Genomic DNA, 17,001 nt, shown 5'->3' on the forward strand with positions numbered 1-17,001 from the left:
GTCTTTAACAGAAGCCTCCATGTTCACACAAGCTGCAGCTGACCTACAAGAGGTGGCCGCCACGTGTCTGTGACCAACCCCTCGCGGTGGAGAGCTGGTGTGTGTGCTGGGTTTCTTAAGAATGGCCTGCCGCACATAGCACTTAGAAATAAGGTGATGGCTGGACTGATGAGGCTGACGCTTTGGTCCATCCAAAAAGCGTGGCTACATGGTATGTCCCTTAATCCGAGACTCTGCACAGTGCCAGGAACCGCCTCTCCCGGCTCCGCGCGCGGATTTTCCTTCCCCGCCGGCAGCCCTCGGAGCAGGGCCTCACCCAGGCCCACCGCTGCCCAGGCCCGGCCCGGCCCACCGCCCCCGGCCCAGGCGAGGCCGGGCCGCCGGATCCGGCCCCTGCCGGTCCTCCCCGCCCCGCGGCGCTGCGGAGCTCCCGCCCTCGCCCCTCTCTCTTCCTCCGCCGGCAGCTGCGGCATCCCCGGGGCGGTGGGACCGGCAGCGAACCGCCCCCCGCCCCCGCGCACGGCCCGGGCTGCTGCGATCTGTGCAGTCCCCAGTCTCTGCCCCGAGGCGAGCGCGGTGAGGCGGGGGCCGCTTGCCAGGCCCAGCTCCGGCGGCGCAGCGATGCCGGCAGCCCGCGCCGGGCCGCGCCGGGCCGCTCTGCGGCCGCAGCATCGCGGCGGCCCGTGTGCGATGAGCCGCCAAACCCTGGGCACCTTCTCCGCCCCGCTCGCCTCCTCCTCCCACGGAGCCACCCTCCTCCTCCGCCCCCTCTCCTTGCCAGCCTCCTCCCCGCCCTTCCCCGCACTCCACGCCGGTGCCGGAGCCGCGCGTCACTCGGGCTCCAGCCCCGCCGCAGACATGGCGACACTGACAGCGGTCCAGCCGCTCACGCTGGACAGAGGTAAGCGCCGCTGCCGCCGCTCCCGGGCCGCGCCTCCCGGGCCGCCCTGCCCGGGGGCCACCGCGGCAAGCGCCGGGTCTGCCCCCGCAGCTCCAGCGCGGCGGGCGCTGCCGCGGCAGCGCTCCAGCCCCGCAGTGCCCGGGGCCGGCTGTGGCGGCGGACAGCGGGGACGCGTCTCCCCGCGAGGCTCAGGTGGGCAGCGGGAGAAGGTCTGAAATGGAGGAGAAACTTTGTGCGGGCAGGGGCCGGGATGGGGCGGGTATCCCGGCGGCGCGGCGGTGCCGCAGGCGCAGGACGCGGCTCCGCGGTCAGCGCTCCTGCCCGGAGGCGCTCCGCGGTGCCGCTCCTCCGTCCCCGCCCTGCGCGGCTCCCCCGTGGGCGCCCCCCGCCGCGGCTCGGCGCCGAGGCCGCCCGTCGGCACCCCCGCAGGTGGCTCGGCGGGGGATGCTCAGTGGCGGGGCAGCGCCTTTCCGGCACCGAGTCGGGAGCCCGAACCTCTCGACGAGAGCGTCGTTTGCCGGCAAAATTCGGCTTTTTGGGGGCTTGCACGGGGGTGTGCGGAGCGGGCATCAGGGGTCCGTGACTGCAACTTGTCCGTTCGCATGCAAAAGAACGGTTCTGCGTATTCCTGTAGACAGCTACTCGGTCCTGGTAGGGAGAGCGTTGATGTTTGGGTAGCCTTGAGGCTAACGTCAGTAACCTTGTACAGGTAGTGTAAGGGGGTGCTGAAATCTTGAAGTTACGTTACCATTCAACTTTTGCCTCCAGACTGTAAAAATTGAACCTCTCCCTTGCAATGCAGTTGTTCCCATAACAAGGTTCAGCAGAAGCCTCATTAGATTTCTGTGGGTTACAAGGGGGAGTAACTTTGCTCCTACCCCTCCATCGGGTAGAGAGGTCCATCAGCTCCCAGTACGGCATCCTGAATTGCCGAGGTGTCCTTCTTCCTCACTTGCATCCAGAGGCTCCAAGAGGCTCCCAGTCCCTGTAAATCTTGTAGTCTTGAAAGCATAGTTGAGGCCAGTGCTTTGGTGTTTTAAATGTTTGGGGCTTTTTTCCAGAGGATTAAGATGGGTTTTTGAGGTAAGATAGAGGTTTTATTTTTTTCTGTAAATCCTATGCAAAAGAAACACAAACTCAGTTTCAAAATTATGAAGGAGAGGTAGGCACCTTTTCTAGAACCCAACCAAGAGCAAAACAGCCCACAAAGTACTCCAAGTACAGTTTTCTGGGCTTAGATTCTAGCATTAGTAGAAAGGAAGAATCTTAAGTTATTTTTACTGAAATATCAAAGTGTTAGCCTGCACTTTGAATTAAACTGCTCAGAAATCCACTGTGTAATCTACAGTTTCACCCTAATACTGTTTGCAGTAAGCAGGACAAATCTATTTTCTGGCAAAGGGCTGAACAGATGGCAATCCATTAGCAAACCTGACTTTTCAAAGGAAATATTATTATTTCAGAATTATACATCCCTTTTTGTAAAACTATGTTTTAAAAATTCCACAATACAGAAAAATGCAAATTAGTCCTAATTTAAATATAAGCATCTGTTGTCTGTGTCCAAGATATGCCTAACCATTTGGCAGGCATGCCAGTGTTACGGTCTCCCAGTTGTCAGCCAGGGCCGGTATTAATGTGAGTGAGATAAAACATCACAGAATGAGAGGATGTGATGTGCAAAACAAAAATACAGACAAGAGGAAATAGATTTAAATAGCGCACCTGGTGTGCAGAAGGCCATTTTGTCAGAGGGATACACTTCATCACTTGTAACATGCTGCTGCGTCAACTGTAGAGGATGGGCTGAAGCAACTCCAGGAGCAGCTAGACCAAGCCCAGTGCGTCCAGATATTTCCTCTGTAGTCTTTCTTTCACAGCCATGGGAAAGTTCTACATAGTGAGATTTTCTAGATTCCTGATGCTTTTGTTAAAGCAGATGAGCTATGTTTACTGTCACTATGCCTTGCACTTCTCTGCTGTGATCTAGGCATAGCCCTGAAAAGTCTTGTACCCTCATATCCTTTTCACCATGTCCCACAGGCAGCTCAGCAGAACAAGAAAATAGGCAGCGTTTCAGGAGAGGTGGTATTCTTAGCCTCTTGTGTTTCTGGGGGAATTGCTGCTTGATCTCTGTCCAGGAAGTGTTCTGCATTCCTCCTTTTTATGGGTCACTGACATGGTAAAACATCATATGGGTATATACATTAGAAATCTGAATTACGCTCTGACGTGATTTCCTCCTGGACAAAACATATTGACTGTATGCTAGTACATAGATGGAGGCTTTCTTAAAGCCTGATGTAAATGGCATTCAAAACCTGTATGGTAAAATGAATTACCATTTAAAGGTGAAGGGCATGGTGTGTGTGAATGATTGAAAGCCAATTATATTCTGGAAGATTACTTCAGTCCAAAGCACAGGAATTAATTTCCTTAATTCCTATCATCATATGCCTTTCTACCTGCACAAATGTGTGCAAGTTCCATTAGGGCTCTTTAATATGTAGAACAAGTTCACAAAATAATGGAAATTTTAATCACTTACAATCTAATCTCAAAGGCTTTTGCCTGACCTTTGCATGGTGCTCTGTTGGGAGGGGGGGAAGAAATCAGCAACTGCTTCGGGAAGGAAACCTAAGGCACTGTAGCGAGGAGTGGTACCACTTAGGAGAAGGTGGCCCCAGCATTTGGGAGCTTCGGGAGAGGAAAGTGCCTGCCTGCTGGGTGTATTCCAACAGAATCAGAGTTTTCTCTCTGAAAAAGTGCTCCCTTCCTACCTTTATTGCAAATGTCTTACACCCTGAATAGATAGCACCCCATCAGTAATCTCCAGTGTGCATCAGAGCTAACTAGGCAGATTCAAAGCTTAAACCTTCAAGGTATAGAGAGCTATACCTTGTTTCAGGTTGAGACCAAGTTACGGTAATGTCTTTAATAAAATGACAAGCAAGGTTGGGATTTTTTTTCTTTTTATTTTATATTCCAGGTTATGGATTTTTAAGTACATTTCCATTTTAATTTAACTCCATTAAAAAACCCAAAGTGGTCACTTCAGTCCAAAAGAGGAACGTTTAAAAACACCTATACAGTTACTTTTCACTTCTTCCACAGGTGTGTCTTCAATAAGAACTTTGTTGGCACTGGTTACAGACAGCTCTGGTTACAGTTAGTTGGCATTTTCCAACAGTGTTTATTTGTACTGGCATACCTCTCAGCTCACATCTTACTGCCTTTGCCTCTCCTCTCAATGTCCTTTGTCTTCCACAAAGCCATTGTTTCACCCTACCCCGTGACTAACAGTAGCTGCCTTCCCCTTTATTATCCAGAGCCCCAGGTCTCCCTTGCTTACTGCCTTCTGTTGCCTTGCTCTTCTCAAAGCCCTGGTGCAGTTAACTCCATTGCTCTGTGCGTTGCCCTTAATCTTTTTCCATTTTCACTGTTCAGCAACCCAATTTCCTCCTCTAATCCTCGGTTCTTCTGCTGTCCTGTGACTGTCGGCACCTCACCAGCCTGACACTGTCTCAAATGCTGCGTACAGATCCAGCAGCAAAGTTCTGCTTTTCTCCAAGTGCAGTGTCATCTCCCCCAGCCAGTTTAGCCTCCTCATGGTTATATGAAGACCTCCTGTGAGTTCCTGTATACTGCAGGTACACGTTCTAAGCAATGAGAAATTAAAGGAAGCTTGTTATGGTTGGGATCACTTAGGCTGTTTTAGCACAGTCTGATGAAATCATTTTCTACAAGTACCATTACCATCCTGGAAATATGTTAGAAGGGAATAGATTTCTGTGCTTCCCTTGGCACACTTTTAAGGAGTGGTCACATGGAGGCCTGCAAATTGAAGGAGGCATCTTTCTAGCTATGCATTATAGATGTTCCTCTCTATCTGAACTGTTTTATTTGACTAAATGTCTGAAATATTTTTCATAAACCTTATCTCACTTCAAATTTTGCTTGTATTTGTCCTTACAAGATGAAAATCATCTTTGAAAGAAAACTGACCATGTATTTTCTCAGACTGCTGCAAAATCTCAGTTCCAATTCCTCTGCATAGGATCATGAAAATGGCAGCTTTAAAAGGGCACTTTTCAGAAGTTGTGGTTTTTTTTGAAGATATACAATTAGCCTATACAAAGACCACCTCCTGATCAAGAACAAAGGAATATCTTTTCATATGAAGGGGGACTTTCAACTCCCTTTAAATAATCCATGTCCTACTATGTTTTTCCCTATATAGTTACTATTCATGTCACTGATGGTTTCACTTCTTAATGTGACTGAGGATAAAAGAAGAAATTTGAATAGACTGAGTATACAGTGCTGATGCTTCAATCCCTGTGAAGTTTCATAACAAGGTCATAGCTATTGGCTATTGACAACCAAATTTCTCTTGATTCCTTGGAAATGGAAAGACTTCTTGCTGTTTGGCTGTAATGCATAGCTGAGTTCCATTATTGTTTACGAATTCAAGCAAATATTTTTCCAGTGGAGTGCGTGTCCCAAAACTTCCTGAAAATCTATTATAAAGCACCGTGTTAAGTGACAATAAATAAAAATATGAATGGGCTTGGAATTGCCATCAGCTGTTAGAGATGTTAGACAAACTTTGTCAGATGGGGTAGCAGATGGCGCCTGACCGTTATTATACGCGGGTACTTGCTAGAGTACTCCTCCTTCCTTTCTTTTCATCTCTTCTTGTCATCTTCCTTGTCACCACATCCATAGCCTTCATAATTGGGGATTTTTTCCCCGTCTGTGCCTAAATGTATGTATACAACAGAAATTGTATCAAACATAAGTGGTGTTAGACTGTGCATATACTATTATAATGTATATTATCTTGGAAAAAAAATAAAACATACTCATCAAGAAGAGAAAATCAGATTCATAAAGTGTGAAATACAGTCCTTGACAGGGGAGCAGCATAAAGCCAGATCTCTTTTGCACAGGGTGAAGCCCTGTGGAGCATTGCTAAGTGATGTGCTGCTCCCTGCCTGGCTGCCTGTCTGTCATGGGGATGTCTTCTCTTGCTCTTCAGCCTAGCATGCTAAAATTGAAAAATCCTTCTGCAAGTGCCACACACTTCAAGTCTAACATTTCTCCTCTTGATGTGCCAGCTGAGGACATATAAATAACCAAATTCATTCTTCCAAGGAAAAAAAAGGTCTATTGTTTGTAGGGACAGAAAAAAAGTGACAATTCTAGTCACAGGCTAAAATGTTTGGGGTTTTTTTACATCAATATGTCACCATTTACTTGATTTTTTAAAATGAATTTTTCTGAAAGGATGGATTAAGGTAAGCGGATTGAGGCAGTGGTTTGTGGGTGTTGACTGGGACGCTGTATGAGGATCTGTGCAGTTGAAGCATTGGTTAGTTAGATGTAAAGCTCAGCTGTGCCACCTGGAACTCTGGAGCTGGAGTGGAAGAAAATACCCACCTACCTGTCATCTCTGATACTCATGAGTGGTGTAAAAATACATGGGTTTAAAATTTAATAGACATGTCCAGCTTAAATGTCTCTGGCAGTAGAGTCCTCCCCTGAAGAGGTGCTGGGGCACACAGGAGCTCTGTGCAAGGTGAGATATGCCTGAGATGGCTGGGCACCCACAGGAGCAGGTCTTTTAAGTTGGGCTTCCCCTTGTAGGTAGGGCCTTGTCCTTCAGCCCAGAGTGATGCATGGTGACATGGAAATTGAGAGCTGCACCTGTATGCAGACAGATGGAAGCATCTTCTAGGCAGCTTTTAACATTAAATCACCTTTGTGAAGTGTAGAGGGGGAAAACCTTATTTTCACTCATGTTTCCTTCAGAAGCATGTGACTAATAAGAAGGCAGAATCTGCAGATGTATGTGCTGTCGGGACAAGTTTTTGAGGCACCCTTGAAACTGATGGCAATGCAGAGACCTTGAGTTCCTCCTGCTCTCCCCATATGAAAATGTTCATTAGACATGGTAGCAGTGAATGAATCATTTTAGTCTATCTGAGTTTATCCTGCATAAAGGAAAATGGTACATTGAACTCACCGGTGTCCTGCTTTTGACCCCTCTAAGAGCATCTGCTTCTGCAGCTGGGGGTAGAGGCTGTGACAAGAGCCTGCACAGTTGAAGGATTCACCGTTTGCAGCAGGTTGCAAGAGTATTAGTGATTAGAAAGCATGAGGGATACTATTTTCTATGTTATAAATGTATACTCCCTGTTTACAGATAATGCTGAAAATGAAGAATTTATTTTCTAAATAACATCCCTTTGCTAGGTCCTACATATTTCAGTTTCACACTGATGTCTGAGAGACATTTTTATAACTTCAGAAAAACGTATTAATCTTTTGATGTAATTGTAAAGGAACAGTTTTCTTAATTACATCCTATTGCTTGAGTTGGACTTCTCGGATGATGTTACCAGAAAGAAAGTTTTTTGAAAAATATAACAAGTGAAGTCATCAGCTTTTTGCAGAGGATAATTTGTCTGATGAATTCGCTGTTTCAGGACATGTACATGCCCATTTTTCCTTAACATAGATGACCCTCATGCAAGTGCAAAAAATATAAGTACAAGTTTTTGTCTGACCTGTGTTATTTGAATACAAAATACTGTTCTTGTAGGTAATGCTATAGCATTTGAAATATGAGTTAGGTAAAATTATTAATTTCAGTTACTCATTAGAAGCACAAATAATGAGAAGGAAGGATTTAAGATGAAACCAGGCTAAGGCAGATAGTGTTTTGAAGCACCTAACTCTAAATTTGTGAGTCCACCTTCCATCACATGCCGTTAATTTGTTTTACATGATGCATTTTTTAAATTTTTTAAAGTAATATTTACTAATGTGCTATGAACTGTACATGTATGTATAAATCCAGGCATTTTCAAAGTTAATCTCAGTCAGCTTAATCTTCTTTTGAGACATTTGCTGAAGAGTCAGCCTCTGAATGAGAAACATTCAACTGTTAATTCTCTATTCAGATGAGAAGATTTGATTCATAAATGCACATTTTCATATAATAATGTTTTCCTGAGTGTATAAACCACAAGCTTGGATCTTAGATATGTTAAATAAAGAGGGAGATGTATGTACGTATTTGAGAACTTGTTTTACCAGGATCCAACATGGAGTGGTTAAATAAACCTCAAATTTCTCAAATGCAATTTAGCTAAGCTACCAGGAAATGCACACAGCTTCTCATAACATGTTGTTACCCTACTGCTACTTTACTAATAATTATAAGAAAAAAGAGATTAAAAAATCTTGATTGGAAAACAGAGATTAAAAAAATCTTGATTAGAATACCATGTCTCAAGAAGAGATCAGAGGGTGATTGTCCTTTGTTTTTTAAAAGATGGAACAATGAAGTATCCATGAATACACAGAGCATCAAAGCATTGATTTTGTTTCCGTTCAAACAGAGATAATTGTAGAAGAAAGAGTTTTGCTGAAAATAGGTTCTTAATTTATTTCTCCTGAACCAAAGTTACATTTTACTGGTTCTTTTCAATAAAAGCCCATGTTTAACCACTAATCCTTCACATCCACTAACTTTTTTAGTTTTCTGTTTCAAACATGTCTTCTAGCGAAGTAAATCTCCTGGACCTTAAGGAATCAATTCCTCTACAATCAGTTAAGCATTGGGGAAGAACGTACTTGATACAGATTAGGTGGATAACTGTGGCCATCAGCAGCAGTCCTAGCCTTGAGAAATGGATATATCATCATCTCTTCACTTTTCAATACACTTGGCAGCTGTGTTTTTGTGAAACTTACTGAATCAGCACTGGAGCAAAAAGATAATATAGCTGTTCTTTGTTACACAGAGACACACCAGAGAAACTTGAAGAGGGTGTGGTGGCTTTCAAATCTATGAAGCAGTCACTGGAAAAATAGGTGGTTTTATGTTTGATCTCCTCTGTAGCCTGACAGTCTTGTAACCTGATAGCTATGGAGTTACTATACATCACCTTCTGTATCCTACTGGTACAACTATGTGAAAGTGTGTGCTTCTCATATCTTAAGTAGATACCTTGGAAAATGAAGCTGCAGCCTGAGAGGAGTTCTACTACTCCTGTTCCAATTCTTGGGATCATTCAACATGTAGACACTAAGCAACAGAACTGCAAAGGTGACAGTGAGCTCTCTGTTTCACATGGGTTTTCTGTTTCAAGGTTTTGTTTGTAACTTGCTGCAGCAATTCAACAGTCGCAGCTTTCTTCAAAGATCATATTTGTTTCAAAGTTGAAAACTAACAGTGATCAGTTCTTGAAATCTGCCATCAGTGTATCTGTAGTGCCTATCTGTTTTGCAGGGCTTTATTAACAAAGGATTTTATTTTTGTTGCTTTCTTCTTGCTGTTGTAGGTTTTCACCTACACACTTTGAAAGAACAGGGTTTTTCTTTCCTGAGAAATGACGAGGATGTAGCCAGGTATCAGAGAGGTTCAGTCTGCAAAAAGCAGTATCTTTAAATGCAGTAAAATTTTAGGGCAGAATATTACCTCTCTTCTCATTACCTAAACCTACAAATAAAGTGTTAAACATGCATGTAATTATTGTGTTGCATCCATTGTTTTGCACAAATGACATATTTTCGCTGTTGTCTCATTAGACTCTCACACCATGTAGAAAAATAGAAGATAAAATTCTGATTCTAGACTTCAAGTGACAGTTTGTATTGTCACTATGTACACTTGCCAGTAGCCCACAGCCATCTTTCTCATCTTTCTGGTAATCACATGAAAAGATTTAAGACTAAGATAAGACTGAGGGGAGGCAGCAGGAGACTCTAGTAATGACATACGAGCAGGGAAAAAGTGAGAGTTACTGCTTTGGCTCGAACACAGTGCCTGTTGTGAAGGAGAATTAGCATCCCTAAGTTAACCCTACCTCCCTTTGTGAGACACCTGTTGGGTCTTTTTTTTCCCCCCTCTTCTATCTTCTTCCCTGCCAACAAAAATCTCTATGATGCAGGCTAAAAACACATGCTGGAAGTAGCAGTGTGGGAAAGGCATGAGGTTGCCCATATGGCCAGTAGTTTTGTGTTGCAGTGGGGATACTGCGACATGCATATATCAAACCAGGAGTCCCGTGGAAAGGAAATATATATGGACAGACAGATTCTTGCTAGATGTTTCAGAGATGTTTATTTCTCCAGCCGCATGGCCAGAGCTCTGCCAAGGAACTGTCCCAGTCACGGGACCAAGGGTCCTTCTGCCCGCGCAGGGAACACAAACCAACCAATGGGAACGAGGCTGAGCAGGGGCAGGGAAGCCCCGTGTCTGTGCCCTCAGGGCCCCTCTCCCAGGGCTACACGGCAGGGGAGGGACCCCAACATTTCACCCGTTTTATTTTAATAAAAGGAGAATGAAAACAACTGGATAAACATAACAAGAACAGTTTCAAGACAAAACAGGCCACCCTCCTGAGTCTTTAAATGTCCAAACAGATTCTGTGGAACATCTTAGGGCTGACAGAAGGGAGACAGAACTCTCTGAGCATGCTTTGTGGGGAAACTGAGGCAGGAGAGGGTTTAACTTCTTCCCTCCCCCTTTTCATCCCCCACTCGGCATTGGAAAGGGATTTTTTGGGGAAACAATTGGCAAAAGCATGGTTTTGTGAGGGAAACCATGGTGAAAAAACGGATTGGGAATACACTGGGGGTAATAGGACATAGGGTAAAAGGGAAAGGGTGGGATTAGGAAAGGGGAGACTGTAGGGGGGGGTTTACAGTGGAGATATTGTCTAACATGACTACGATTTTTTGCATATATACTGCCTTTTACAGGAACACCATCAGGCCCAGTGACCTGCGATGCTTGTAACCCTTTTCTACCTCGTATAATTTTGAACTGCACCACCTCTCCATCTCCCAAGCTTGGGATGCATTTTTCAGGGTTATTCTTTTTAATAGCAGTTCTATGCACGAATATGTCTTGCTGGTTGTTACAACCCTTGTTTATAAACCATAATTTTGCTTAACATTATACCATTTTACTATCCTAAGATCTTAGGTTACTATGATCTTTTCCTTTTTCCGAGTGGCTGCTGTTTTCTGTCTCGCTGCGTCTTTGCCCTCTCTTTCGGTCGCTCCCGTGTTGGAATTGTCGGGGCTGCTGGTGCCTGCGCGCTCTTCCCGGGGTTGCGTTCGGGGCTGCGCGGGCCGGGCCGGGCCGCGCCGCTCAGTTCTCCGCGCGGTCGCCTCCTCTGGTCGCAGCTTCGCTGCCGATGCCGGACGCTGCACCCCACGTCTCGGCCGGCCCCCGAGCGACGACCCCCCCGCGCCCTGCTCCAGCGCGCGTTTCGGCTGGGCGCGGCTCCGTTCCACCGCCGCCAGCCGCCGCCCGCGCGCCGCCCCTCTCGGTCGGGCGTTCCCGGGGCTCGCTCCACCACGCGCTGCGCGGGGCCGTGCGGGCACCGCCGGGTCCCGCCGCTCCCGCCGCGCCTCGCTCCACCACCGACACTGCGGCTTGCGTGGCTCCGCCCGCGCACGGGAACTGCCTCGCTGCTGCTCGCAGAGCGCTCGGTGCACGTGGCCTGGGCCGCACGGTCCCTGCGCCAGGCTTCCCTTCGCCAGGACACAGCTGACATTGCTCAACAGTCTCGGTAATTAAATAATATTCATGAAAATATTCTTCCATCGGCATATATTTTGACTCCAGTATTAACTGTGTCCAAACGGTTTTCCAAAAGCCCTTGGTAATAATTAAATCCCAAGAAACATAGAAAAAGTTCTTAAACAACCATGCCAGGAAGTGTTTCAGTTCTTTTTGAGCTTGAATCAAGCTAAAATTTACAAATCGTTGTTCAAGAATCATTTTAAGATAAATGTCCATATGCGGCCCTGAGAGCCAAGAGTCTTCCCACCGTTCCTCCATAGTTTAGATATGGAATAGCAAAGCAAAACCAAGAAGAGGAATCCAAAGTTTCCAGGGTTTATTCACACAAATCAGTCGCTTAGGGATCGGGGATCGTTCTGCTCACAATTCTCCACCATTATATTGCAGTGGAGATACTGCAACATGCATATAGCAAACCAGGAGTCCCGTGGAAAGGAAATATATATGGACAGACAGATTCTTGCTAGATGTTTCAGAGATGTTTATTTCTCCAGCCGCATGGCCGGGGCTGTGCCGAGGAACTGCTCCAGTCACGGGACCAAGGGTCCTTCTGCCCGCGCAGGGAACACAAACCAACCAATGGGAACGAGGCTGAGCAGGGGCAGGGAAGCCCCGTGTCTGTGCCCTCAGGGCCCCTCTCCCAGGGCTACACGGCAGGGGAGGGACCCCAACAGTTTTGTTTCATGATGCTCACATAGTGTGTATAAATACTTGCTTTTGCTTAGGCAGGGGAGCAAGAGAATGAATTTTAGCTAAAAGTGTGTTGTTTTTCATTCTGTTTTTCTTTGTTCAGGCAAGGTTTTTCCCAGTAATAATTTCTGTTTTCTGCTAGTCAAAATTTCAATTTCTTCACTGATTTTAATTTTTTTCCTATATACTTGAGGTTTAAAACACAAAAGTAAGTATTATGTCTAAATCCTCAGATTATGTTAATGTATCAACCTTTTCTTTTTCTTTTGATCTGTGGTCAGAACCTCTAAAGTGTTTTACATTTGCAGTTCCAGCCGGTCCAGAGTCCTTCAGTGTCTAAGAGTGCTTTTTGCCTAGTGTTTAAAGGAGCTTCATGCCAGCATTGTGAGCAGTGTCCTGCCAAGGTAGAACTGATCCTAACAAGATCAGTGATGTGATCAAGACAGAGAGGCTGGTGAAGTTATCAAGGGCATCACTTTACGTGATATTTATTGCTACAGAAGGCAGCAGGCAGTTTCCTTGCTTTCACATAGTTCAACTTGTAGGAACTTAATTCATTAAGGTCGGGTATATTCACCATACTGAATTTCTCAGTGAGTTGTAGCTTTCATTCAAAGGAATTTTTTTTTTTTTGTTATTTCACAGTTTCAGGGAGTCAGACAGAACATCAGTTCACATGTGTAGGTAAATAACTGCTTTAAACACCTGTGATCTCTATTTTTTAAAAAAATGCTTTCAGAAAGATTGAGAATTTAAATAACACGAAGTCAGAAAACTACAGAATACCTGCTGCATGCAAGAAACAAGTGTTAACTAATATATTCTGTATATTCCTTATATAAAATATATACTTATTTGAATACAAAATAAACTTTAAAAAACCCTGTTGTCTTTTTGTAACATATTTGTAGCCAACTGTACCTAGTCAAAAAGAAAGGATCAAAATCATGTCTCATCTGTTCTATTCATCAGTGAGTGGCTATAAATCATAGTTAGGATCACAATGGGCAGGTATGATTAAACATTATAAAGTCAAAACTACATACAAATGAAAGAAATTTTACCTTTTGAAAAAAGGAATTTGGCCTTCCCTCTTCTCTACAGCTAATTCAGGGGAAAAAATCATGAGGTTTTGTTTTAAGTAACATATTAGAACATACCACAGTTTTTAATGTTGTTCTGTTCTTTGCATTTTCTGCTTTATGTTTTGATCTTTTCTCTTAAAGGATAATTTGGTATCTTGCTTTTACAGAGATGCTATGTTCAATGTCTTCTGTACAAAGAAGTGGGTGCTGTCAAATGCAAAGGGTTGTTACAGCTGTAATTTCATCTTTCTCACAGATGGCAAAATCTTCTGGTGAAAATTTTCAAACTCGTATTTATGCACCTCATCCTGATTCCTTTAGAAATTGGCAATGAAACTAATAATTTGGAAGAAGAAAAACTATATCAGTGTTTAAAAATTATTAGGCTTTAATTTTAAATGCTCATCTTTGAAAATTCTATTTGTGTTATTGCTCTTCAGGCCTTGATTTAAGCCAGTGAAACTCATTGAATTGATCCTGAATTATCCATTAATTTTTCCTTTACTGTTCTGTGACTCATTATTATTTCTTTAAAAATCAGGACTGGAAATGTGACAGTACCATGCCACCTTCTCTAAGTAACTGTTGAACTCTTAATAGTTTTAGGTACTCTACAGATCAAGCTCACACATGCACAAGCAAATCAAATCTGAAATTGCTGACAAAGATGCTCCTGTGACTTACATTAGTCACATGAAGGCTTCAAGGAAAAAATTGGACTAGTTCTATCTATGCACAGTAATGAATATGCTAAGGAGATTGACCAAAGTAAAGCAAATACAGTTCTCACGGTTGGCCTTCATGCTAGGTTAAGGCTACGAAAATCCCTAGCTGAGGATAAGAACAGAAATCACTAGGTAAAACGTAGTGGAGTAAGAGGTGGCACAAGATTACTTAAGACATTGTAGACATTGTGAGGTTCAGAGAACACTGCATATTTTTTCTTTTAAGGGAACCTTTTGAATGTAGTATTTTGAATGTTGTATGAATGCAGAGCATTCAGGAGCAGTTTGCCTGAAATGTCAGTATTTCAGTGTTTGCCCGAACCAGCCAAAGTGACCTAAGTATGTGAAGAGAGCACTGAAGGGCTTTCACGGTGTTGAGGATGCTGGATTGAGGGGTCTCAAGACAGTTTGTTGTCTGTGATCTCAGATGGCACTGCTTTCCCTGCAAATAAACTGTGTCCTTTCTATAAGTTATTTTGCAAAACATCTCAGACCACCCTGTCTTGTTGAGATGTTGCTGCCAAAGCTGCTGGAAACACTCGTGGTGTGTAACACTGCCCTGGGTTGTGCAACAGTGGGGTCACAGGCTCTGTGTCTGAGAAATGGACTGAAGCAGAGAACTTGGATGCCTGTGGTGTGCCTGAGAAGCCTGAGTCAAACAGAATCTGAGTGCGGCTCAAGCAAATAGACTAAAACAAGGTCTGATGAGTAGCCAGAGAAAATGAGCCTGCTCCAGGCGTTGGGGGAATGTGTGTAGAAACTCATGGGGACAGACCATTAATGTTGTTGAGGGCAGTTGCCTTACATCAGGCAAAATGAGACAGACAGACATATACTGAATTATAGCTCATGATTTCCTGATTTTTTTCTCATACAATCTTTCTTCTTTTAAGAAGAAAAAAGAAATCCATAAAATAATTAGTTAAGGCATTTTTAAAAAGCTTTAAATCAAAACCACATTGGACTGCCTTGTAATGACACTTCTCTTGTCAAATATAACTCTTCTGAGGTATGATGTCTCCTGGACCACATGGAGATAAATTTGCCTGAGTCTTTCCCTATATATCTGGACAGAAGTGGGTTTCATCATACTGATGTAGGTGTCTGATATGTAGGATGCAGGCGTTTACATCTAAGGTAATCATCTAGTCTTTCTTTATAATCAACAAAGGGACAAGATGCTCCAGAATATGATTCAATTCATGTAAAGTAGGTCAGATGAATTGTAGCCTCAAAGTGTCTGTTCTTCCTCGTTGACTGTAACAACAGTTGAGGGTGAGTCAATGAGCTGTCCATGTCTACGTCAAAAGTGCGGCACCACAAGATGAGTCATGAGAACTCTGTACGGTTGTTCTTTGTTTTTTTATTTATGTGTTCATAGTAGTGTTTAACTGCAAGAGTGTAAAGTGACAATCCATTAAACCTGTAACTGCTACCCATATCATCTAAACCAGAGTGTGAAAGCACTGGCAGTATTATTCCTGCTATAATTAATTTGAGTAGACCTTACAGATGCATACTATGAGGTGTTAAATAATGCTGTTTTCTAACAGCTTAGCTCAGTGCTGCCTGTACATCAAGTTTGATTTACCATGGTGAAGTACACCTTTATGCTTACTGATTAGCATGAAATTTGGAGCAAGACAAACATATCAATTTAAATGAGAAAAGAAGCTGCTCTTTCCCTCAACATTTCTGAACTCTCCAGATTAGACTAAATAAATATATTAAGATAATGGAAGGGCCTCTGAATTTAGGAGAGCACTGCGCTGATAGTAAGGCACCAGATAGGTGAATGGAAGCATCTTGGACAATCTGGTATTATAAGAGTAGGACTTGCCATGTTGTATAAACCAGTGGCTGACAGCAGAACTCTAGTAATACAGAACATTTTCCGGAGATAGACACTGGAATTTTTCCAAAGCTGGTGCTTTAACCATGAAGTCACATAAATACTTTGATACAATGTACTTGGGCTGCTGGCTGTGAATTATGAATGAACTTTGCTAATCACTGCTGAATTTTGATTTCCCAACCATTGATTACCTGCTGTCATTTGATAGTGTTTTGAGAAGATTGCTAAATATAATAAAGCATCCTGTGTAGGCCTGTGGAATTACGATAAAAAGTTGACAGAATAACATTAAGAATTCTGGAGTGTATTCTCATGAGCTTAAAGGAATAACTGAACCTGAATGCAAGTATTGGAGGAATGAAAAACTAGTGGCAATTATAGGGACCTGTTATGTCATGCAAATTCTTCACCTTCAGCCTGATTAAAGGTCTTCAGGCACAATGGAACAGAGCTTGCAAATTTCCAGGATTATTACTCTGTAATGCCATGGCGAAGCTAGTGAATATTTTAGAGACTTACTGAGTATCCTTGCTGTCAATTTGTAGTGATGTTTTACCTCATTGAGGTATCAAAGGCTGGTGTTTATGCAGCACATTTACTTTTCCTAGTAACCAGCATACTAATGCAGTGACAGCCTCCAGAATTAACACGAACGAGGCATAGAAAGGACTCAAGAAGATGAGAAACCTGTTCTTGATAATACAAGAGGTCACCATATTTTGGCTTTGGGAACAACCCAACAGCTTAATTCTATAGTACTTACCAGGGTAAAGAAACACTGTGTTTCTTTGTGATTACTGTTTTGACCCAAACTGATATTACATAGCATTGCAACTACTATTTAACTGCCTGATAGTCTCTTAAATCAGATCATAGTATATTTATTTTAAAGACTGCAGACCAATTCACTCATGGACTAGCACAAAAAAGGAAGGTTATATAGACACTTATCTTGGTAGATCATTTTGCAGTATAAAATATGCACATACATTCTTTTTCAAGAGTGACTCAGGTATTAGATGGGCCACATTTAGCATGCTAAAATAATTTGCTACATTTTTCCTAGTAATTTTCAATCTATCTAAGCTGAAACAAACGTAAACCGTAACACAAAATCTACCAGAGAACCTCAGCCT

The 17,001-nt window shown here is 43.5% G+C and overlaps 1 protein-coding gene across 3 annotated transcripts in view; it reads left to right on the plus strand.

The window, feature by feature from the left end:
• The first annotated feature begins 284 nt into the window (after window positions 1-284).
• LIN7A (lin-7 homolog A, crumbs cell polarity complex component) overlaps window positions 285-17,001 on the plus strand; it is a 50,381-nt gene continuing 33,664 nt past the window's right edge. The window contains exon 1 of one of the 3 annotated variants that reach the window (XM_032106432.1): window positions 285-901. In XM_032106432.1, the coding sequence (XP_031962323.1) occupies window positions 622-901 (280 nt within the window). In that variant the 5' untranslated portion in view covers window positions 285-621. The remainder of the gene's footprint in view (window positions 902-17,001) is intronic. The other 2 variants (XM_032106431.1, XM_032106430.1) reach the window with 2 other exon arrangements.

The sequence above is a fragment of the Corvus moneduloides genome, chromosome 4, assembly GCF_009650955.1.
Source record: "Corvus moneduloides isolate bCorMon1 chromosome 4, bCorMon1.pri, whole genome shotgun sequence".
Taxonomy (NCBI): domain Eukaryota; kingdom Metazoa; phylum Chordata; class Aves; order Passeriformes; family Corvidae; genus Corvus; species Corvus moneduloides.